This window comes from Ciona robusta, chromosome 12 (assembly GCF_009617815.1).
Source record: "Ciona robusta chromosome 12, ASM961781v2".
Lineage (NCBI taxonomy): Eukaryota > Metazoa > Chordata > Ascidiacea > Phlebobranchia > Cionidae > Ciona > Ciona robusta.
The window spans coordinates 5359051-5383759 of NC_143246.1; the positions used below are offsets into that span (position 1 = coordinate 5359051).

A 24709-nucleotide genomic window follows, 5' to 3' on the forward strand; every position below is an offset into this window, starting at 1 on the left:
CGAAAGTTGCATCGTCAAGTCCTAGGACGTGCCGTATCGCGCGCTCGGACAGTTGAAATCACCATCAGCGCAATTTCTTTAGGCTGGGAACTAGCTATAAAGTGAATTAATATTTTTCTGGGTTCCTTCGGCAAATATGACCACCATGGCTCGCGCAGTATTTTCGCCCTTACAGGTCACCTATTTTGTGGTTAATGTGTTGCGATTCTGTGGCATGGGTAAAGTACCACAATAAAAATTACAACAGACAACAGATCACGAATAGCACCCATGACCTTATGCTCCCAAAGGTATTTAAAACGGCAATTTCCATGGCGCGGGAACATAAGAATAAATGTGAAAGGAAATGTCCAATGTTATAAAACAGCAGACTACTCATAATGGTTAGCTCTTAGATTACAGAAAAATGCTCCAAATAAACGTAAAAGTGTAACTGCCGTTGGTATCTATAGATGTATTAACCGGATTTGAATTCTATAAACGCGGCATTTTAGGTTAAAGTATAAACATATGCGCTTAGGCACGTAAATAAATAGAAACATTACAAATGATGATTTCTAATGGCATATTAATATTTGTAATAAATATTTTCACGTTTATACAGTGTTTTACGTGAATGTTTTCAGTTAACAAATTCCATGTACTTAAACTTTAATAAAGAAACGATTATCTTGTTATTTAAAACAAATAATTGACTTTAGGCAAAAAATCGTTGTTGTTAGGCAAAACAGTTTACGTGCCTCGCATGGCATTTTCAACTCAATAATTAGAAAACTAAACAATAACAAATCACTAACTGGCACACACGGAAAGATAAAGGGTGAATTATGCTTTGGAAATACAAAACCAAAAAAGATCGCATTATTTCATGTTTGTTGTAAAGTACTAGTGTATATGCCGTATACAAAATGACGGTGGTCCCTGTTGTGCCCTACGACTATGTGGCGTCTTTAGACGTCATAAAATGCCTCTTATTTTAAATAGAATAACTTAACGTGGCAAAACAAGCATTTACTGTAATAAGTCCCACGCATTTAAAGCCTTATTCGGGTTTACATGTCTACGATCGTTTTAAAATCACTGTACATACGTACACACAACAAAATACATGTTTTTTTATCGTTTAACTGTCTGGTTCCGCCGCCAATTAGTCGAACGCAGTGGTTCCGGGCATGCATCACACTAAAATAATGAACGTCAAAGTGTGGTGCGGGTTTCGCCTCTTCAAAGTAAATCTCAGTATTGCTGACACCCAGTTTGGCGCGCAAGACCCCGCGATTTACGATGCGGTTGCCCAAAGGGAATGACTGTGGTTTCGAAACGCCCAGAGCGGCGCCCGGTTAAAAATGACTTAATGATCTATACGCCATACTTTGAGTTCTTCAAAGTACAATAACACTTACGGGTTGATTTACGCGGGTAGTGATGACCAGCAGAAAAGGGACATTTCCAGCTACAACACTTTGGATCGCGAATGGCATTTTAGTTAATTTGATTAATGGGCGTTGCTTTGGAGGAATAATCACTATTTGTATCTGGTAACAGCCCATTTACATTGTCGCATCTTAGCACTTTAAAAAGCGATTACATTTCACGCTAAGAACAGTCAAATTTTGGCCGTGTCCCGAACCGTATTTACGCACGTGCCGCTTTAAATGCCACACGCCGGCCTGACTGCTTAGATTTTTGACCCGTTTCCGATGCAAACACAGACTAATCCATCTTCAAATACAAAATGCATACCGACAAGAAAATTTAAATCGATAAAATATACACTAAGGGTGGCCAGCCGACGCGGTCGTTTCGCCGTGAAAAAAACTGAAAGGCGTCATTGTTTCATAGATGCGTGTGGATTCATTACCGGCTTATCTCCGACAATGAAAAATTTTGTTTTGAAATCACTTTACAAACAAGCGGCCGTAACTTTTCGATCAGTTGACTGTCGTAACTTCAATTTCTTGTCCAGCGAGTCAAGGGTGCATCGAAATTGGCTTTTGGGACACGTTTATATTACAAAACCCGACGTTTAATCACTATAAGGGTCCATAAACATTAATATCGTTCGCACGGGATCCGATTTTAGTTAAAATAATCCTAGTCTGCGTAGGCGTTAGTGTCGCAACGTGTCCTGAGCCCGTCTGCACGATTCGCGAAATTAAATTTGAGTTGACGCGAATTGCGATTCTCACAGTCGCTTCGGCAAGTCGGCAAACACGAGAAACGTGCCCGATCTTAAATGTTAGATATCACCTTGATTCAGTGGTGCCAGAAATTTTTATTCCGCAAAATTGATGATTTTTACATACACTGCAAAAATTTTAAAGCCTTTTAAGCATGGGGTAAACTTTATTAAGTATCGAATATATAGTTGCTTGTTTTTCTAGAACCTAAGCGATGATTGCAGAACCGGATTGTTTTGAATAAGTTTTAATATAAACGATGCTATCCAAGAAATAATACGATAAACGATTATTTACGTATATAAAAAGCACCGGCAAAATCATGTAAAATAATCACAGAACAAAATATTATCTCTGGCAGAGTCCCAGATTCTGCTTTATCCTTAATATGCGAGAAGCAATAAAGGGCTTAGCTGACGAGACATGTATTTCTGATTGACAACACGATTTTCTTAGTTTCTCAAAATCGTTTGGTCACCACTGGTATTCGAGCTGTCAGTTAAGCTCATCATGTGGACACGGAGACGCCGAATATACCGAGCGCTTATTATTACATCACAATCGTTCAAAACGGTTTATTAGATTGAGTTACAATCTGGAGTAAGAGAACGTTGTCCAAACTCTAGCGCAAACACATAAGATAAACTTCTCCGCTGTAGCAGCGCCACAAGGTTACACACTTTCGAGTGTCCGAGACGCCGTGAACAAATATACTGCATTTTATTACACTCACCCGACACAAAGCTGGCCGCTGTTTCGGTACAAATTACGTCATTTTCAATTTATCGCCGTTTCCATGATTACCGCGATACGGAACCGTAGTTACCATAATACAAAAAAAATATTTTGGACAATAAAGTCTGTACGACGTATTGGTCAAATATGACAACGACGAAGTATGATAAAACAGCGAAAAAAGAAAATAGGAACTCTGTCTAATAGGAACGATGTATAACTTTAACGAGAATCCCACTCACCATTTTGGCTGTAGTTTACGTCATGCTTGCCACAAAAGGAGAAAATCACTTTAGGGCAAATGAAGCTAAGTTTCAAAGCTGCAGTCTGCACACTTTCTTATGGTGGCGAAGTACAAAGTTTCGCTTACGACTTGTTAAATATAGGGCTGGCCACAAAACATGATTCTAGTTCCCCTTACTGATAAAACACTCAAGTAAAACAAACTATATTTGGAGCAGCGCCAAACACATGTTTCGAACTTAGCAGATGAATCTTACTGAGTGTAAAACACAAACTCTTGTTGCGTCGCTCCTTTAAATCTAATCTCGCTCAAATTGCTGATTGCAACACATGTCCCGCTTTTCGTGCCTTGCTGCATGAACAGCAACAAGTCGTAATCAGCGTTTTTTCTGTGTTTCTATCATAATTGCACTTGTTTATAAACTACATCTTATGATTATATAAGCTTAGTACACCAGTTATTATTGGTTTACTGTCTTAAAATTTAAAATGCATTTAAACACACGTTTTGTGCATAGGTTTTGGAAAATGAAGGCGTCATAAAAAAAGTTCAAAAAGTTAAACTGAAATTAAATGTTTTAGAAGAAATATTCTGCTGTTTTTATACCAGGCGTGTATTGTTTAACCAGAAGAGCATTCTCAATTATAAAGCCAGAAAATGACAGCGCTTTTAAGTGTCCTGGCTTTAAATAGAAAATTCCCGAGTAATCTATAATGATAAAATCTCCAACGCTTTGTATCCTTGACTTGTTAAAGCGACCTCGGAATCCAATTCGCTAGAAACCGGTTTGTTTTTTTACGTCAAAAGCGGCGACGTTTGGTGTCGACGCCGCCTGCCTGGATTTTCTTGTTCCATGGGCGCCATCGTACAAAGACGGAACGGATATCTGTATTGGTTATAGATGGTAGATAAATGTGAAGACGAGTCCATGCTCTCATATTATAAGGTCGGTCTGTGTTTTAACTGTGTGGGTTGGGTTTGGAATTCCACGTATTGGAATGCGTGGGAACACGAGTTCTAGGTTCTAAAATATAACTGTTATCTTTTATACCGCTCGGGTTTACAAATTTTATAGTACTGTGGAATAAGATGGGACAATTTTACCACATATTATCTAAGTACCCTGATCGTGTTTTAAATTAAAAACGGTCTATAGAGGTTCTGAGGGTAGGGTTCAAAGATAAAATTTTAAAAATATTATGTCAAACAGCCAACACAAAACGCTATATTATTAAAAAAGCCTCGTTTTACTCAACCGAAGAACAACCATAAAAAGTAGCAACATATAAAGTCTGCATTTTCGATACCAGCACATGGGGTTTTTACTAAGCTAAAGTTGACGTGTTTGCACTTGTGTAGTTTTTAACTCAAAACTGGAATTTGGAAACTTGATTCACTTGCGTTTATTTGCCACCGTATTCATTTCGCTTGTCGAGGTGATCAGAAACGCGGGGTACCGTCGCGGCTACTTGAATTTTCGACGTGGCAGCAATAACTCGAACGTCGGCCCAGTTTGCTTGTATTTGCCCAGGCCCAAACGAGAGTCGCGGCTCTGAATCGAGACCTTTGATACCCCTAACTCTTGTTCTAGCTTTGTCGACAGTCTGTCGACGCCGACGCCCTATGCAACTGGGTTAAACGGGCAATTACCACCGGGAGTTCTCACCCACCGGGTCACCGACCCCACGTGGGAAAATACTCTTTCCAAAGGGGGTCGATACAGGATAGTGTTAATTCTAAGTAAGCGAACCCCTACCCGCGGAAACGAAGGAATTAGAGACAATAGACATCCTTACGTCACAGACCAAGCACAATGTATTCATTGTGCAGTTGGAAAAATTATAGGCCGCCATTTTTTGTAGCTAAGCACCGCCCTCTTGAGGAAGTTTGCGAATGTTAAAGAAAAGATAAAAAAGTCCAAATTAAAATTTTTCGCTTGTTGTCCACTTCCGTCGGCCAACATAAGCACAGACAGGTGTCCAAGTAATTGAAATAATTAATTCCCACCCTCGCACAATGAGATTACAAATTTTCACCTTGTCAACGTAACGTTATCGCCGCCAAAACAAGCTCAAGTTAGAATCGGTCCTCGTCGAGGCGAAAAAACGCGTTCCGACGCTGGCTTGGGGTGGTACCGAACAAAAAAGGTCACGCCATTTCATCACGGCGGCCCTGACAGTCAGGTAATGGGAACCGTGGGGCTAGGCATCCCAGGTTCAAGGGCACACCTGTACTTTAATTGACCTTCTGCAGCTTGGTAATCAACACCTGTTATAATGCTTGTGCGGAACTACCGTTGTATACGATGTATTGGGTGAATGGATATATGTTCGTAATTACATTCGCTTTATTAGCGGATACCTTTTTGTAAACAGTGGAGCCGTTCATTTGGTGAAAGGCGTGGTTTTTATATCAAATAAAAACAAACAAGGGTAATAAGCCGCTGACGTGATAATTTAGAGTGAGCATTCATATAAAACATACTACAAGGGGGGCAACATGATTTTACCCTTTTCATTTCCATCCGAATATTAGATTTAAGTTGCATCCATGCAAAGCAGCTGCACGAGCCACGTCAATAAAAATCGAGTTAAAATACGAAGAGCAACTGCCTTTAGGGGTGAACTGGGTTTTCTTTAGCGTGTACGTGAGGAAACGGACCGCTTTTTAGGGTGTACTGTAAATTTACCTTTAAATTCGGATTATTTGCAGCTACTGTGGCCGATCTTGCAGTCACAGAATAGTAACTGTAAGCGGCGCCTCTGACCACATACTTCAAAACAAAGTGGGGACGAATCCAAGTTTGTTTGAAAGCCAGCCTCTCAAAAAGCACGCGACTTGGACGCTGCTGAATGGTTTTAGCAAACACTGTTATTCTAAATGACAATCCTTTTAGGTCGTGCTGGAAACTGGGCACGAATTACCTGCGAGAATGCCACGGCGAACACTCTGCCAATTTTGAAGCCATTGTATTAGAGCTTCAACATTTGACCTTGAATTTAAGGATTTCGAGGCTTTTGTTTATGACTGAGGTCTGTAAATTGCTGGTGCCACGCATATGTACGCAAGGTGACCGCATGGCGGGAAAACAGGCTGGCGGTCTGTTGAACGAAAATATTGTAAATGTTAAGTAGATTACATCCTCGCCAGCGGTTGGGAATATTCAAAGAGGGTTGCCGCTAAGGTCAAAGTGTCTAATGACGTCAGAAATGTATCTAGTACCGGCGCCTTTAACTGGGCGGTGGGGTTCGCTATGGTTTAACGTTGCGCCGCTCCGCCTTAGAAGATGTCTCGGCCGCCAAACCGCGCTGCAACATTTTCGTATCGTTTACATGTTAGGGCTGTTGCTGGTAAATAACGGCCCCGCCGAGCGCAAAACTTAGACGTGGGAAACGACAACGATCAAAGGACCAACGCCCATATGTTAGTGGTTGTTAATTGGACACAACGCTACGTTTAATTTTAGTCCGTACTTTCTGCGCGTGTTCTATATTCTACTCTGTTAAATGTCTCGTGCAGGATAAAAATAGAATCTTCACCGTGACTACAGCGTGCTGGCTGGTTCGTCAGTTACCACAAACGTTATATTTACGTTGGTAATTTGATACAGACCTCTTGACTTGTACAACGATATGTAATTAACTGACAGACCTATATTTTTGATACGCACTTAAACTCTGACGTAGGATGCGCGTAACAAGACCCTATATGTCCATAGATACTGCTTTGTAATGTATGTGTGTAGTTCAACATATCGTTGGTGTCGTACTCTACCGAAATTGTGTGTCACCCGCCACTTGACATCGGGGCAGTGATCCTGTTCCGCCCGGGATTGAGTCGTCTTTGATCGGCGAATGACTGACAGAGCCGGGACGGCGTCCATCGCCACCTGGTCACGGTTACTAGAATATGTTCAGCGACTGGAAGTAGCTACTGTTCACCATGGCGACTTTGGATATTTTTTGTTCATTTTAAAGCCCGCGACTTAGCGGCGTCGGGTTTTATAATCATAGCTTCCGTTTTCAACGGTAGATTGCCTACGCTCCACTCGGTTATCGAGTAATTACGTGAACTGAACAGTCAGGTTAAACAAGTACCGATACTATGTCGCCAAAAAAACTCTCGCAGTGGGTACCTTGTCAGAGTACTGGCAGACGAGTCTATCTTCGTCTCGAGTGTACGAGAACTTGGTCCCCAAGACAACACAGACTAGTGGACGCCTGCGCGGTAATTAACAGGTTTGGATGTCAACTGTTTTTTAAGCCTGCCTTCAAACTATGCTGACCACAGCTTGGTACGAAACCTTAGAAGTGAACTACGGTGTTGGGTGTAAACATGCCCGGCTAAGAGATCGCGGACCCTTCGCCACCTAACTGCGGCCGCCACGAGCCAGCCAGTACAGACAGAATACTGCTGGACTTGGGATTAGGAGTGGCTTAAAACAAAAACAGGGAAACAGTCCCACGCCCCAAAGCTCAACCCCCGACCCTGGGCCCTCGTGGCCAGCTGGTGTGAAGTCCCCTTGTAACCACCCATAGCAAAGGTCACGTACAAAGGTGATCAACGCGCCGGGCGGCCGTTAGCAGTTCACCCGGACAAGGAAATTAGAACTTCAACAAAGATTTACGACAAGGAACTATACTACTAAGGTTAAATTGTTGACAATTTAGCACTAGGTAGAAACTCGAGATTCGACCAACGCGATATTACATGACATTTCCTTTAGTTTTTGATTTGGGCAAAACACATGAAAAGCTAAGTAGTGAGAAATCCATCGATAATATACATTTATAAACTGTGTTAAATGTCTCGTAGCCGCAAAGTCTGCCATGGTGATTCATATCCCGGTGGTGTGGGTTGACTTCATTTGTTTTTCATTCCTTATTATGATCCAATTATAACATTTCTGGCTCGCAAAGGCCAATTACTACAAACGGCCCTTTTATTGCGGAATTCCGTAGGAACTCGTCTCTTTTGAAACGGGTAGAAATTTAAGGGTTCCTAATACCGAAATCAGCGTAGAATCGCGGGTGGTACGGGCGACCACCCACTCACGATCCCAGGTATGTATTTTGCTGCGCTAATAACGGTGATGAAATCATAACACCCACAGCCTAGGCGTCAGACGCTGACACGTTAATTTCAACACCGATTTTTATATTGTCAGCGCAAAACAAATTGTAAGGATCCTGCAGCATTGAAAGGAAATTGGATACCCGGTCGCTGTCTTTCGAGCCTGATTTACGACAAAGTTATTCTGCGGCAAACCCTTAAACGGATTTCGAATTGTGTAAGTGTGACAGTCGGGTTTTGCTTGTTATGATTTTGAAGACAACGCCACGGTTCACTTCAGGTGGCGTTCGCCCTTTTTTATTGAAATCATTCAGACCGGTACGCGATTCGGAAGTCATTATAGGATCATTGGCTCCATAGGGACCAAGGGTCATACAGTAACCATTATATAAATCGCTGGCCGGCTGTCCAATAATGGCTCGATTTCCGCAACCCTAAAACGTCAATGTCAAGCTGACGGCCACCATACGAGCAATACAATACAGCGGGGTTTGGTAACTTGGATCTACAAGCCACCCAACGGTACGGGTGATCATGCGCATTAGGTGATAGTGTGACGAGGGTGATAAGATTAAAGAATATATAAATCCAATTAAAACGATATGTCAAAACATACCAGACTGCATCACTGCTGTTGTATATTTATTGGGCACGTAATGGCCATTCTATTTACATTCATTTTCGTCGAACAGTTGTCCTTGTTCTTGGCCATGTATATTTGTAAAGTCATACAGCAGTAATTGGTCAAGTACGGTATTTAGAAAAACGGGCAGTTTATGATAATGCGACTGATTTGCCAACCAAAACGCCCAATATACGTTTTATTATGTCACTCCAAACAAAGGTTCCCCATTCACCTCAGTATTTTTAACTTTAGGGAAATTTACCTACGAAGCAATTCCTTCTGCAACGGCTATTGCATTTTTAAATAAGGAGGCAAATGACTATTTAGCTGCTTTTTATAATAACTGTAAAAATAGTTCATTTTACACAAAAATGACACTTATTTTCGCAGAAAACTAACGCAATATAGGAATTTAAAGTTTAATTATGATGCTAACGTTGCTGAATATGCAGCAGTTTAGTTAACACGTCGGAGTTTCTTGTACTTCCTGAAGATGGCTCTTTCCCAACAACAAAAATGGGTTCTCTTCGCAGCATTGATTACTGCTGTGGTTGCTGCATCTGCTGGAATAGTGTTTGGTATGTTTTTTACTAAAAAAAACATTTTTTATTGTTTACAAGTTTTGCCAAAAAAACAGTATGCATGTTTGAAATTATTTTTGTGCTGTTACATAATGTCGAAAACACCATATGACCAGTATTTTTAATAGTAATGTGCACATTAAAACATTTTTTTACTCTGCTAACATGTATGAAAACAAAACCAAGAAAAAGCATAAATACTTGTTTAAGTTCATCAACTTGCAACTTTTTGCAAAGTTAAAAAGTTTTATTTTACTTTTTCTTCAGCCCAGTGGTCACTAAATACCCCAAAAAATGGCCCACAAAGTTTCATACGTGGTATTTTGTAAGCTGGCACGAGGTGTGTGAAACAGAAAATCCATTTCTGATGATTGTCGTTTTCCCATGTACGCAAGAATAAAAAAAGTTACATTCATTCATTTACCCTTCAGGAATTCTCGTTCATCTGCGAGAAGAGACAGTAACTGGTAAATCCACAAGTTACTACGGTACAATAAGAATGAACAGAGTTGAAGGGAAATCTTTACAATGGACTTCAAGTTTAAGTAATGGAAGTTCAACTCATTCTATTGGAGCAAGATCATTTCTGCAATCTCATGTAAGGAAAATCTAAATGAAAAACTAATTCCTTTTGCATTGTCATTTTTAATTTTTAGATTAAAATTGAAATATTTTCGATTTATGGAATCAATGTAAAGTGATTAACACTGTTATAAAGCTGCAGTTTTTAAAAAAAAATTTAAATAAGTGTTAAATATATATATATATTATTTTTCATTTTGTTCTTCGCATTTATGTATTTTACATAAACTTACAAATTAGGCTCATCTGTACTGCAAACAGTTCAGGATTTTTTTTTCTTTAATTTTAACTCTTTAAAATAGAAAAAAATCACTGTATTTTTGCCAAACCCTAATAAACTATGATTGATTTGTACAATATGTTAAAAAAGAATAACAATTGTCGTCTGCTAATTTTGTTGTGTCATCATTCATGTAAAAATAACCACTGCCCTAAACCATTGCAACTTTCAGTTATTTGAGAGCATGTCTCGTCTCTCCCGGCCTCTGTCTTCTGTGAATATCATCCGTTTTTCCGAGGATAAATTTGCGCAGTTGGTGGGAGCTAAAAATCGAGGAATACACGTCGATTTCAAGCTAGAAATACAGGATGATATCCACGGGCCTGAAGTGGAGAATTTACTGAAAGATGAACTTCTATCTATTCTCAGTAATGATGAACGATTTGAGCTGGATCCTGAGTCCCTTGAAATAGACACAGTAAGTACTAAGTAGCAAAGGTATAATGAACGTGGGATCACAGCGTATGTTTTAGCAACTAGTTTTCAATGAAAACCAGATTTTATCTTGCTGTTAAGTTCCTATACACAATCTAACTATTACAATTCAGAACTGAAGTAGACTGTTTTTACCTAAATGTTTTAAGTTTTATTTTGTTACTCAGAAACCTCTGATGAAAGCAAGATCATTTGAAGCATTTGAGACGTACCTCAGCGAGGGAGATACTTTCAATCTACTCAATACTCAGTTGCCAGGTGTAAAACAACCTTTAGAAATGTCCCAACCAAAGTTCTGTGCTAAAATATCGGTAAGTGGTTTAAACACTGCTATGTAAAAGCAAATATAATATATATATTGGATCTTATTAGCATTTTGTTTTTGTGACAAAGGACCAAGGTTTACCTTTGTCTGTGGTCAGATATTGTAATTTTTTCTTTGCAGAGTCTTGCAGAACATTGTGGGTGCACAATAGTATGCCCTTAAGTGAGTCATTTGATTGTTCCAACCCAGCGGTCACTAATGAGTTGTTCAATTTGTCAGCCATACAGAAAAAAAAACACCCACGAGTTACATACGTGGTAACTCATGCGCTGGCACAAGGTGTATGAAACAGAACACTCGTGTTATACTGCCTGTCATTTTCCGGCAAGGATAGAGCAAGTTACATTCACTCATTTATTAATTCAGACAATCAACCATGGAAGTGTCAGTCCTGTCAGTTGTTTAATGTCCAACCACAGTTCACTTGGTGACTCATGTACATTCATGTGTGATACAAACTTTACCATAGTTGGCTTTAAGACATTGACATGCTTATCTACTGGAAGGTGGAGTGGTCCACAACCACTATGTAAAGGTAGGTATTATATTTGCATTAAACAAAATTCAGTCTCTATATGTGTTAACGAAGACAGCCATGTCATGAAAATTATTGCATGTTGCCGTTGGTATATCAGCCAGAAAGGCTAATTGGCCAACTCTAAGCCAAATCCTGGATGTCCTGGCATCCTAATACCATTGAAACCTACTGTTTTTTAAAAAAAACTACCAGTCCTAAAACATATTAGCTTTAACAAAGTGGTTTATTCTGATTTGTTTAAATTTTTAGCCATGCATATAAAAGCGTCATAAGCGCGCATTAGGTGTATGAAACAAAACAACCTATTAAAACAACTTTCATTGCTCCACCATGCAGAGATAAATACGTTTTATCCATTAAGTTTTATGTTTTTTTTCCCAGCCAAGTGTCCTGCTTTGCCAACATACATGGGAGTTAAAATCAGTCCATCTATTTGCTTCCAATCCGCTTCATACTCTGACACGAGATGTTTCTACCATTGTAGCATGGGTTATGTATTGGATGGCATATCAGCAAGGGTGTGCCTTGATAATGGCATGTGGAGTGGGGTGGCACCCATGTGTAAAAGTAAGTAGGTTTTATTTTACCATATATCTTGATGGTAAAGTAATGTTTTGCTATAACCAATTAGTGACCACTGGATTGGGGCAAAGTCTGTTAATTGTCTTGCCCCCAAAAACATACACCATCAATCAGTATTGAAACAGTATCCTTTGATTATGATGCAAGCACATAACCAATGAGCTTTTGTGCCGAACAGAAAAGCTGTTACTGACATCCTATTCTTTAATTTTGTTAAAGTTTTAATAAAAATATTGAAAATTTTACATTTAATTGGTCATAAGTTTAAATCAATAAGTTTAATATTGATAATTTTTATTGTTTAGAAACTTGTGCTGCATTAAGTGTGCCTGAGAATGGTGCAGTATGGCCAGCTTCATGTACTTCTGACACATTACAACCAGCAGGAAGTTTATGTACCTACTCTTGTATTGAAGGATACACACTTGCTGGTAGCCCAAATCTGTTGTGTGAAATGGATGGCAGGTATATGTAGTTTAAGTGTAGAGCTACCTTGTAAATATTGCATAAACATCATGCTTTTTGATTGTTTAGTTAATAATCTGGAGTGAAATTGTTGTGTCTACTCATAGTTGTCAAACATAGGGAACATCATGTTTAATGTGGTGAATGCAAAATATTTTGGGTTTGCTTATTCGTGGACACCTAACGGCAGCCTAAGAGCTGCTTTAAACTGAAAAATGGGGTGCTAAAGCGTAATATGATATCACTCCTGTTTTAAAAAGTAGGATGACATGTTTACAAGCCACTAATATGTTACATCTATGCCCCCTTGCATATAAGTTAAAAGAATACCTTCATTTCGTTTCTCATGATTCTCTCTCAAATTAAAGATCATTTTTCGAAAAATTTTCTTTTTAGTTGGAATTTTCCAGCCCCAACTTGTAGAAGGGGTTGCCCCCCATTAGTACCCCCTGAACATGGATCCATCTTTCCCCCCTTGTGCAGTCGCACCCTCATGAAGGGTGATCATGCTGCTGTAGTAATGGAAGGGGTGGTGTGTGTCCATACTTGTGAACCTGGATTTAAACTGGAAGGTAGCCGACAGAGAATGTGTGGTACTGGTGGATCCTGGACAGGAAAAGTGGTAAATAACTGAAGTAATTGGTAAATTAAATTAGTTATTGGCAGAAGATTATCGGTAGAATTTCAAGATAACTTATTTATGGTTAGTTGTTACAACATGTGTGTTATGTTTCATTCACCCCGTGACTGCGTACAAGTTTCAACATAATTATGTAATTTTGTGATTATTTTTGGATTTTGTTGAATTTTTGTGATTATTTTTAGATTTTGTTGAATTTTTGTGATTATTTTTGGATTTTTGTTAATACATGGCTGACAATTCAGACAAGCCATAAGGCACCACTGGGTTGTAGCAACTGTCGATAATTGTTTTGCCCAGGAATTCCTGTGCAAACAAGTGCGCAATGGTAGCAGCGTTAGCCGTTAAACCTTGAAACTGTATCGTCTGGGTCTTAGACTCTAGAGGTAGGGGTGCTGACCATTTTGCCAGGTGTTGATGAAAATGGATATTCATATAAATTTTCCCTGGTTTTAGTTTATTCGCGTTTAGCATTTTTTATTTCGGAAAATCACATTTCAATTTAGACCACCTGCTCTGAGCTATGTCCTGTGCTACCCCTCCCCCCACTAATGACTGCTTCACCACATATATGTACCGATCCTCATGGTGATAGAGTGGAGGGTCTCAAGTGTCATGTGATGTGTCCAAATAACTTCTGTTCAGCTGGAGAGATGGATGTAACGTGTGGAAGTCGTGGTGTTTGGAGCTCTATACCTACAGATTGCATGAGTGAGTTTTACTTACTTTTATTGGTTGGTTAGCACACCTGCCTCTAACTCATTGGTTATGGGTTCAAGTCTCGTCGCTTCCGCCATTATGGGCCTATGTGTGCTTTGGCAAGACAATTAACGGTCATTGCTCTAGCCCAGTAGTCACTAATGGGTTGGAGCAATTTTTGTCTTTTCTGAAAAAATCACACCTACAAATTTACATACATGGTAACTCGTAATCGGGCATAATGTCTATGAAACAGAACATCTGTGTTACAACAACTGTCGTTTTTTTAGCCACGCGTTACAAGAACTGTCGTTTTTTTAGCCATGCGAGCATAAAGCAAGCTTCATTTATTCATTCAGAATAATATATATGGTTATATTCATTTTCCTTTATGTTTCTTAACTAGGTACCTGTCCCATTTTAAAACCTGTCATGAATGGAATGTTGTACCCTGATGATTGTCGTGCTGATTTACCAGCAGTTGTTGAAGGAACCAAATGTACATTAAAATGTGGTGACGGGTTCATGCTGCATGGGAGCATGTCAGTGCAGTGTCTAACTATTGGAAAATGGTCAGGTATTTATGTCCAACCATTTTAAATACCTTGGAATGCATGCTTATGTTCGGTACATTAGAGCAGCTGTTATTAGAAATGCTAAACTGTTCATATGCTTAGTAAAAATTCACTGACTTTTATTTAAGTTTGTGGAACTTTTAAAAAGATGCCATTAATAATGCTTTGGAATGATATTTAAAAAAAGGAAAAAATACTTTTTATTTTTTGATTATGCAACACTAAATAACAAGTAACAATTTTTAATGTGCAACACTGAAATCTGCAGAAGAACTCGGCCAATGCTTGAAGCAGTGTCCACCCCTTTTACCACCGTCACATGGATCTATTGAACCATCCAACTGCACCGTAGCATCAGTATACCAGGGTGGTGTATGCAACTATGTGTGTGATACTGATTATGGATTAATTGGTGAAGAATCACGCACTTGTCTCACAGATGGTACATGGTCAAGTGAAGAACCTACTTGTTTAGGTAAGCAAATATATCTTAGGCTGACCAGTGCTGCCAATTATATTGACTAGTGTGTGCTTTTTGGAGAATGTATTACTTTTGACCTACATTTTAAAGCAATAAGCAAAAATATCTTATGCTGGGTGTAGTCACACATTTAAATTTTGCTTTTGGGTAATTTGCTGCTTCGGGCCTGCATTCTAAAGTAATAGGCCAACTTTGATCTAAGCCCAAGTCTCTTGACATGCACACCATAGAGCCTCACCCTTATATTTTCGGTTGTATTTTTCGGAAACCCAATTCATTATCAGGCAGATCTTGGACAGGAATTAAATAGGCCTGTGTTGCAGCAAAATTCATAAATATATTTGTTTTTCAGTTGAAACCCAATTCATGATCAGACAGACTCGTGACGAGCGTGACGTATGCCTGGATGTAAACACAATCACCAACCATGCAGAGAAACGACCGATATCACAATGTTATCTCAACAACAGGTTACAGCGATGGACCGTTCATCCAGAAGGTTGGTCACTTTTTATATCTGTGGCTATAAAAGTTATTTTACCCAAAAACCTACAAAGTTACATACATGGTAACTCATCAGCTTGCATAAGGTGTATGAATATTGTGTTATAACGACTGTCGTTTTTATGGGCGCGAGGATAAAGAAAGTTACATACATACAGTTTCAATTAGATATATCATTGTGAGTGTGTGTCCTAGGGCAAGACACTTAACAGCAATTGCTCCAACCCAGTTGCCACTTATGGGTTGGCCAAATTATCAGCTATACATTAAAAAAAATAGAAAAAAATATAATCACTCTTAAAGTTACATGCGTGGTAACCTGTAAGCGAACACAAGGTCTATGACACAAAACACCCATGTTGTAACAACTGTATAAAAAATGTTTAATGCACTGTGTAATACATAGTTTTTTTATATACATTAGGTGTGATACGTAATGTTGGGACAAGGAAATGCCTCTCAGTAGAGCACAGACACCCAGGGTCTTACATCGCAATGAAGGAATGTACGTCTTCTGATCCAAACCAAATATGGCTATGGGAAGATACCAATGGGGTTTCTGTTACTTTGTTGGTAAGGGAAGTCTTAAATGTTACAGCAATAAATCTAGGAAACTTGTATCTTAGAGTTATGTGACCTTGGGCAAGAACTTTATGGATTGATCCAACCCAATGGTTACTAATGGGTTTTCCAAATTGTCAGCAATAGATTTATTCTAAACAGATAATTAATAAACCAATAACACCTAACAGGATACTGACGATGCCATTTAGGCGAAATATATATCTCTTATATTATACAGTTTGCTGGACCGTTTTTTTTTTCTGTTATATATCTTATAGCAGCAGGTTCTGACTATATTTCTTAACACAACAATATTTCTGCCACATGAGCATCAGATTAGGGTCAGGTTCTCAGAATTTATTAAACTACTAACACCCAGGGTACAAGTCTTGTGATGGGATATGGCTATGCATCAATTGCGAAAGTTATTTTGGTTGATTCTTCAATTGAAAGTTCCCTGCCTTGGTATGCAATCACATCCAATGGAAGTTTTTCACTTTATGATATCTTCACTACTGTAGGGTAAGTAACAGTATGGACTTATTTTGTTTTATATAAAAGGGGTTAGCGTGCCTTCCTTTAGTCCAGAGTTTACTGGGTTTTATTTAAATGTATATATTTAAATTTTTAATAAATTTTTATTTGAGTTTATTTACATTTATTTATATATTTATAAACCTCTGGTTTTGAATTTATTTTAGTATTGTTTCAATTAAACTTTTTGAATTTTTTTTATGAATTTATTTGACTAATTTTTATTTGAATTTTGAATCTAGTTGTCCGCGTTTGCACCCTCCATATTTAATGAGCATCTCGCCGGAAAAATGCATGACCAACCAAACATTAGAAAGTGGTACAACATGTACCTTTACATGCGACATTGGTCACAAACTGAAGGGAAATAACAGAAGGACTTGTGTGAAGGGTCGCTGGGATGGAGAGTATCCTTCATGTGAGCATATAAATCTTGTTTTCTTGATTTTTTAGCATAATCTGGGTAAAATTTTTAAATGCAGTTACACTCATAGTCATCAAACGCACACTCATAGTCGTCAAACATAGGTTTTTTTCATTGATTAATGTGGCAAATTTAATATATTTGGCTATGCTTATTTGTATGGAAAAATTGCAAAAAACTTGTTGCTGTACAGTTTGATTACTGTAATGCAGTGGTTCCCAAAGTTTTTTTAGCGCGACCCAAATCAGAGTTTTATAAACATCTCACGACCCATAGGTAATCCTTTAGCTGGTGGCCACCTAAAATTTTGGGTTCAAAATGTTCAAATTAACTTTGAAAATGCGCGATAAACATGCTGCGGCAGCGTAATTCGCTTGACTTGCGTATAAGGTTAACGATTTATTACGTCACAATAGTATTATGTTCTGTCACAATAGTGATGTATTACGTAAGTTAAGGGACGTTATAGACTTGTTTTCGTACTGTTTTATGGCAGTAAAAACCTTAAACCCCTAATTCCCAGCCAATAAACCCTAACGAATTATGTAATCTGTAACAAACGTAACAATACGCATTCTATGACGTAATAATCTAACCTCTGTTTAATTCATAACGGCTCGTGTGGAAAATACGGTTACGCAGCACGATTTCGCACATTTTCAAAGTTATTTATCGACACAAACGCCCGAGTTTTTTAAATCTTCAACTGTTTGTGTGGATCTTTCAATGTATTATTGAAAAAAAAGGCTAAAATACGATGCATGTGCCTCTTTAACATTCAAGCCTGCTTTAAACCTCCTACATGCCTAATGATTTACGTGTCAATCCCTATTATGACGCAAATATTCGACGTGTGAATTGCTATTATGTCGTAATTAATTGCCAGGTTAAACAATCGCTATTATGATGCAATGAATCCACGTGTGAATGCCTACTATTTCGTAACAAACAGCCCACCTGGCTAAGAAAAACATGGTAAATATAAGGCTGAACTACAGCGCAAACCTAACCCGAACGCTTAAAAAGAAAAAAACTCGTTTTAATAAATTTGAATCATCACCTTGGCGCGACCCATTCTACAACCCTGTGCGACCCATGTTTGGGTCGCGACCCATACTTTGGGAACCGCTGCTGTAATGAGAAAATTTTATATATTTTAAAAAGTTATAATCTTACAATTTTTAATTTTTTTTTTGTGCAAATCTGACAAATTAATATTTGCAGGTTCTGTTGCATGCCCCTCTATACCCCCACCCAGTGGTGGAAGTGTAACGATATATTGTCAGTTCATGGCACAGGATGAAGGAGTTTCGTGCGATTTTGATTGCAACCAAGGTTATGTATTAGAAGGAGATGTCACTACCGTGTGCCTATCGTCAGGAAATTGGAGCAATGCAACTCCTAACTGCACGTGTATGTACATTTTCTTAGTTTTCCATTTTTATAAACCTTAATATAACTTTTTTATTCTGGCCTGACCGGCAGTGCCAGTTGTACTAACACTGTACAACACTATAGCAGTGGAGAGCCTTGAACTTGTATTCTCTAGGTTAGAAATGGGAACTGTTGTGGCATAGTGGTTGGCACACAGTGGTTGGCACACATGCCTATAGACTAGAGGATAAGGGTTCAAGGCTTGGTGCTGCTATCTTTGTGGTTGTATGTGTTCTTGGGCAAGATGCTTAATGGCAATTGTTCCAACCCAGTGGTTACTTAAATATGTGGTAACTGGTTAGCAGGCACAAGTTGTATGAAACAGAACATCTGTGTTATAACGACTGTCGGTGCCCTACCACATAAGGATAAATAAGCGTCATTTATTCAACCAAAATATATGTACATGTATTGAAAATAAGTAATTTTTTTAGCTACTTTTGTAAAAAGTATGCAAAAAATGTCACAGAATGTCATATATTTATATTGAAATAATGTCATAGAATAACCTTACAAAATTAATATGTTTAAAATTAAATGTCTTAGTTCTAAAAAAACAATATTTATACAGTCAGGTGTCCCTCTTTACCCCACGTATCAAATGGTGTCGTCTTACCCCAGTCCTGCATTAGACATAGCAGTTCTATTGGCACAGAATGCAAACTTTCGTGTGAGAATCCTTACATAATAAAGGTAGAGAAAGACAGTTATTAAAATAGTCTATCACTTCAGCACTTCAGCAAGTTAGTTAGCTTAGTATTAATGCAGTTTAACTGCCATAAGTTTAATTTTTAATTATTTGAGTTGTGTGTGCAGTCATATTGTATATTATTAACAAAGAACGCAAGATTAGCCACAAAATATGACAGACTTAAAGGTTTTTCTTTTCTGTCACCTTAGTCAAGTTCAAGGCTTAGTTCAAGGAGTTCAGGACTTATTCAAGACTAGTTAGTCAATCTAGAAAACTATTATTTACTAGATAAGCACTCATTGTAAGCAAATTTTAATATATATGTGTAAGTGCTTTGGCAAGACACTTCATGACAACTGCTCCAACCCAGTGGTCACTAATGGGTTGTCCAAATTGCCAGTCATACAAAAAAAATCTCCTTAAAAAATATAGCCCACAAAGTTAAATACTTGGTAACTCGTAGGCAGACACAAGGTTTATGAAACAGAACACCTGTGTTATAACGACTGTTGTTTTACAAGCACGCTGCAATAGAGCAACACAACACTACTAATTAATAAAGAAAAAAAAATGTTTTTGTGTCTCTTCAGACTTCTTCTAGAAAGTTTTATATTTACCATGATTTTTCTCATTTTAACCACGATTTATTATATGTATCAATAATTTTAGGGGGTTGAAAACAAGCGCTGTCTTTCTGATGGCAGTTGGTCAGATGGAACCTTTGCCTGCGAGCGTGGCTGTTATAAAGTACTTACCCCTTCTGGGGGCGGAAATATCACTTGCCCCAATGCGGTAGTCAGTGAAGGAGATACTTGCGCTTATGGCTGTGGGCCAGAACCACACAGAGGGCTTACCGCAACAGATTCAAACACAGGCGTCACCACTGTGCTGGCCGCACCAGGCCCAAGTGGGGTGGTATATAGAACCTGTCACTCAGACGGGTTATTTGATTCTGTGTTGCCAGTGTGCATGTCGGTGTGTCAGCCTCTGACTGCTCCAGTAAATGGTGAGTTTTTACTACTTCCAACTTTGCTTTTAAATTTCTTTTAAACAGAAAAAAAAGATACAACTTTTTAAACGTAAAAAAAAGAAAATATCTCTTCCATTAATCACACATAAATTACATACATGGCAACTCATATTCAGGGACAAAGCTTATACGACACTTGTGTTATAACTGCTGTTGCTGTGCAATTCCAGGATAAATAAGTTTTATACATGTCTATGAAATTAAGTCGTTTGCTTCCATATACTGTACCACAACATGCATGTACTCAAAGTAAAGATAATCAAACACTTGTTGCCTGCTTTCAGGAAGTGGCTAGCTTTCAAATCTAGTTAGCTCCACGCTGTAGCACACAGGATGTTAGGGTGATGGGCCAATCCTGGCCTAAATACTAGGACCAATGGTGAGCCCTGCTGTGGGACCTCACCCACTTAGAGTATATTAATGTACCATTCATTTGTTCAATGTTTATAATAACAGGTACAATCACTCCTGCCTCTTGTACCAGTCAATACTCAGCAGAAGGTAGCGTATGCTCAATACTATGTAACCTGGGTCATGGTAATGAAGGAGCTAAGTCAGTGAAATGTCTTAACACTGGTGTGTGGGATTCTAATACATATCAATGTGAAGGTAAAATACTAAAATTAAGGCAGAAATACAATTTCTTTGGTATCTAGATTCTGTATATTGAAAAACTAATCTGAATGCATCAATATTGGTTAATTTTTAGCCAAAAAAGTGGCATACCTTTTGGCTTATTCTACATAAGCAATTAATGCAATACAAGTGAAAAGGTCTTTGATATACGCGGTAACTTATACCACCACACAGGTATAATTAGGTTTTTGTGGTAACACGTAAGTGGCACGAAGTGTATGAAACAGAACATCCGTGTTTTAACAACAGTCGTTTTCGGCCATGTAAGAGTAAATAAGTTACATTCATTTATTCTTTCAAATACTGTAAAACTATCAGAGGAAACGCAGTTTCTTATAACGAACCCAAATGCGATGACACCCATGTGCCTTTACGCCAACACAAGTTTACAAAGTGAAAACTATGGGTGGTATGTATTGAAACAAGAGTTTAGAAAATGTGAGGACACATCCACTTTATGGGCATGGGGAGACAACAAGCATTTGAAACATGTCAGTTCAAGGCTATGTCTCAGTATACTTGATAGAACAGCCAAAAGGTAAACTCATTTTTTTTTGTAATCTAACTTTTAGCTTATTTAGTGGCATCTATTTTAAATGCAGTATTTGTAGGGTAATCATGCTAATAGGGTTATGCAGCCTGAACAAAAATGTATATGTGCTTTCATATTAGTAATAGCAAAGAATTAGTTTTTTTTTACACCTATACTGGTCAAACATAGGAAACCTCATTGAATAATATGGCGAATGCAATATTCTTTGGATCTACTTTTTGTATAGGCACCTAACAACTCTGGTGTATTTATAAATGTCATTTTGGGTGACATTGTTAAAATGCATAGTCAAACATAGAAAACCTCATTGATTAATGTGACAAACTCGATATATTTAGACATGCTTTTTTGAATAGACACTTACCAGCACCAAAAAATCTATATTAAAACTAAATATAAGATGCATAAACATATGATGTCATCCCTGTTTTAAAAAATTGGTGACAAGTTACCTTAACATAACACATAATTTTGATGTTAATTTAGCTGCAATTTTACCCAGAATGACCCCACTAATCCTCCAAGAATGTGCCCCTTCTGACCCCAATCAAAAATGGGTATGTGACCCCTCTAACCCTGGACGAGTTCACCCATTGCATTCTTCATTATATATTAATATTGGGGACACAGACTCCAATCGTGCTGTTGCTTACCGTTACTCCGATCCAGGCTCAATACTGTTCTCACACCTTTGGAAAGCACGGAACGCTCTGAACAAACTTAGCTTGTTATCCATATGCGCATTACACACAAACAAGTATGAATTATAAACATAACTTTTATCCTAGCATGAAAAAAAAGTAATTTTATTTATTTTTATACCTTGACAGGTAATGTCTGACGTTTATTTGATAAAAAAATCTTTTTTTTAATTAGAGTTTTGAATTATTTTCGTAACTAAAGCTGAAATTTCTGCAGGTGCCTAGAAAAAAATGTTAATTTTATATTACCTCAAAAATGTAAGCAGATTATTTGAACAAAATCCTTTTTAATAAAAATTTGAATTTTTTCTTTAAACTAAAAAATAAATTCTTTCAGATGCCCAGCTTTTGTTACACCACCTCATTCCAGTGCCGTGCCAGATATATGTGATGGTAAAACCTTGATAAATGTGAACACAGTATGCACAGTTACATGCGACCCAGGGTACATGTTCACTGCACATAGAAGTGATTCACTAACATACACATGCGAGTCTGACAAGCAGTGGACATACCATGGTAAATAATAAAACATACAGTTGAATGTTGCTTGCTTTATCCACGTGTAGCAAGAAAACGACCGTCGATATAATACCAGTGTTCTGTTTCATACACCCTGTGCCAGCTTATAAGTTACCACGTATGTAACTTTGCAGATAATTGTTTTTGTATGGTTGATAACTTAGACAACCCATTAGTGACCACTGGGTTGGCTGACTTCTAAAACTTGGCTGAAAAGCCTACTGTCCCTTCTTAATTCTGATTTCGGACTAGATCTTATACATGGCTGAAATTCACGTTGCTATTTATGTATGACTTAATCAAAAACCTAGCTAAAAATGCTAAATATGGCCATATATTTTTTACATTTTATTTTATTATTACCCCAGCCACAGCAGTATGCAGCAAGCCATGCCCTGCCCCAAGTCCAAGTCCCAATTTAGTATTTGACCCACCAGCGTGTGGGGATGGGTTTGCAACTTTCAAAGATACCTGTATCTTTCAATGCGACCCGGGATACGACAAAATAGGTAAGAACTCAACACTTAACACCAGGCAATCCTACTTTTACAAGGTATCTATTTAAATGTAACCTTGAATAAGAGACACCTCTTCATTCTATTTTCCTCTCCCATTTGGTAATAAACAAGTAACATTTAAAGAATTATAAAACCGTAACCTCATGACTTCCATACACCGTTGTTAATTGTTTAAAACACATTCAGGAAATTTGGAAGTTATGTTTTTCATTCATTCATTCACTCACAAATTTTAATTTCCAGGCACCAGTTTTGCGATTTGTGGGGCTGATGGTCTCTGGTCCACCAGCCCCCCTTTTTGTACCCGGATTTGCCCCCATTTACCCCCCACCAGTGCTCACCCATCTGCGAACCAAACTATCTACGCAACTCCTGAAAACTGTGACTACGATAATGATAAATATGGTTCTGTTGTAACTGTTGGCACCCAATGTAAACATGTATGCCCCCCACCCTACTTGCCACATACTTCACTCATAAGGACTTGTATGGCTGATAAGACCTTTGATCGTTCTGTGCCAGAGTGTTACATACCTGTCTCCGTTGGTCTTGCTTACAAGTAAGGACTGTATTATACTTTATACTCTATTCTTTTAGATAGCATTCTTGGTGTCGTGGTAATGGGCCAACTCTCTCCTAAATCTCAGCTGCCATAGCATTCCAGTTTAAATTGTTTTCCCATATTCTGTACTATTTATTCTTTACTATCCTTCAGCTTGGTATGCCATGAGACATAGCGTGGTATGTCATGGGACATAGCAAGAAATGCCATGAGACATAGCGTGACATGCCATGAAATATATAATAAATTTGTCTTGAATAATATGTCAAAGTGTTAATACTTAAAAAATTAATTGCCAAAAAACTTCTATCAGACTTGTAATTTATCTGAAAGCAACAGCTTATATAAGAAGTATTGATAATACTGATTAAAAGCTTACGAAAATTTCACAGCCCCTTATTGTGCCCTGAACCCCCTCCCCACCCGCAAGCACTTGGATTCCTCATTGAAGTCGCCTCATGCACCCTGCCCGACAACACTGTACGACAGTGTGCATGGTATGTTTGGAAATATTTTTAAGAAATTATTTTATATTGGTGTCTAAAATTTATCCAATCAAACGCAACTAAAGAATTGTTTGACATAAAAATCTGCAAAAAATGATTAAATCTCAGGGTATAGTCAAAAGTTGTGTACAGTAGGTATAACTAAAACTGTAAATTGTCTTAAACAAATATAATTAATCTTTTTTTCCGGCTCACAGGTATGGTTGTACTGCTGAATACATGATTCCAACAGACAATGCAATTCACTGCTTGGCTAATATATATACTTGGCCAGATCCCCCTACCTGTAAAAGTAAGTATTTTGTTTTACAACACAAAAAAACGCGGACCTCTAACCTTGGCCGAGCTGGCAAGGGAAGATCTCTCATCCATTACTATTAAGTCCATGTCACTAAAACAAGATTTTAAAAATGTCAAATTTTTTGTGTCTATAAAAATTTTTGACCCTTTAAAAAAATTTAAATGTTAAAAAAGAATTGTAGCAAATACA

At 38.0% G+C, this 24709-nt stretch overlaps 2 protein-coding genes across 2 annotated transcripts in view; one reads left to right on the plus strand and one right to left on the minus strand.

The window, feature by feature from the left end:
- LOC149727116 (uncharacterized) overlaps nucleotides 1-3386 on the minus strand; it is a 52034-nt gene extending 48648 nt beyond the window's left edge. The window contains exon 1 of the mRNA XM_089889777.1: nucleotides 3158-3386. The gene's annotated coding sequence lies outside the window, so the exon portion shown is untranslated. The remainder of the gene's footprint in view (nucleotides 1-3157) is intronic.
- A 3912-nt stretch (nucleotides 3387-7298) lies between these two features.
- Nucleotides 7299-24709, plus strand: part of LOC149727119 (uncharacterized) — a 44524-nt gene continuing 27113 nt past the window's right edge. The window contains exons 1-26 of the mRNA XM_089890375.1: nucleotides 7299-9435; nucleotides 9870-10036; nucleotides 10473-10718; nucleotides 10903-11046; nucleotides 11427-11595; nucleotides 11980-12165; nucleotides 12486-12645; nucleotides 13042-13267; nucleotides 13792-13996; nucleotides 14391-14561; nucleotides 14828-15034; nucleotides 15393-15539; nucleotides 15969-16117; nucleotides 16488-16630; nucleotides 16885-17060; nucleotides 18291-18479; nucleotides 19057-19211; nucleotides 19861-20197; nucleotides 20678-20830; nucleotides 21176-21395; nucleotides 21913-22167; nucleotides 22449-22630; nucleotides 23002-23142; nucleotides 23395-23710; nucleotides 24106-24210; nucleotides 24417-24511. Coding sequence (XP_089746501.1) covers nucleotides 9351-9435; nucleotides 9870-10036; nucleotides 10473-10718; nucleotides 10903-11046; nucleotides 11427-11595; nucleotides 11980-12165; nucleotides 12486-12645; nucleotides 13042-13267; nucleotides 13792-13996; nucleotides 14391-14561; nucleotides 14828-15034; nucleotides 15393-15539; nucleotides 15969-16117; nucleotides 16488-16630; nucleotides 16885-17060; nucleotides 18291-18479; nucleotides 19057-19211; nucleotides 19861-20197; nucleotides 20678-20830; nucleotides 21176-21395; nucleotides 21913-22167; nucleotides 22449-22630; nucleotides 23002-23142; nucleotides 23395-23710; nucleotides 24106-24210; nucleotides 24417-24511 — 4729 coding nt within the window. The 5' untranslated portion in view covers nucleotides 7299-9350. The remainder of the gene's footprint in view (nucleotides 9436-9869; nucleotides 10037-10472; nucleotides 10719-10902; nucleotides 11047-11426; nucleotides 11596-11979; nucleotides 12166-12485; nucleotides 12646-13041; nucleotides 13268-13791; nucleotides 13997-14390; nucleotides 14562-14827; nucleotides 15035-15392; nucleotides 15540-15968; nucleotides 16118-16487; nucleotides 16631-16884; nucleotides 17061-18290; nucleotides 18480-19056; nucleotides 19212-19860; nucleotides 20198-20677; nucleotides 20831-21175; nucleotides 21396-21912; nucleotides 22168-22448; nucleotides 22631-23001; nucleotides 23143-23394; nucleotides 23711-24105; nucleotides 24211-24416; nucleotides 24512-24709) is intronic.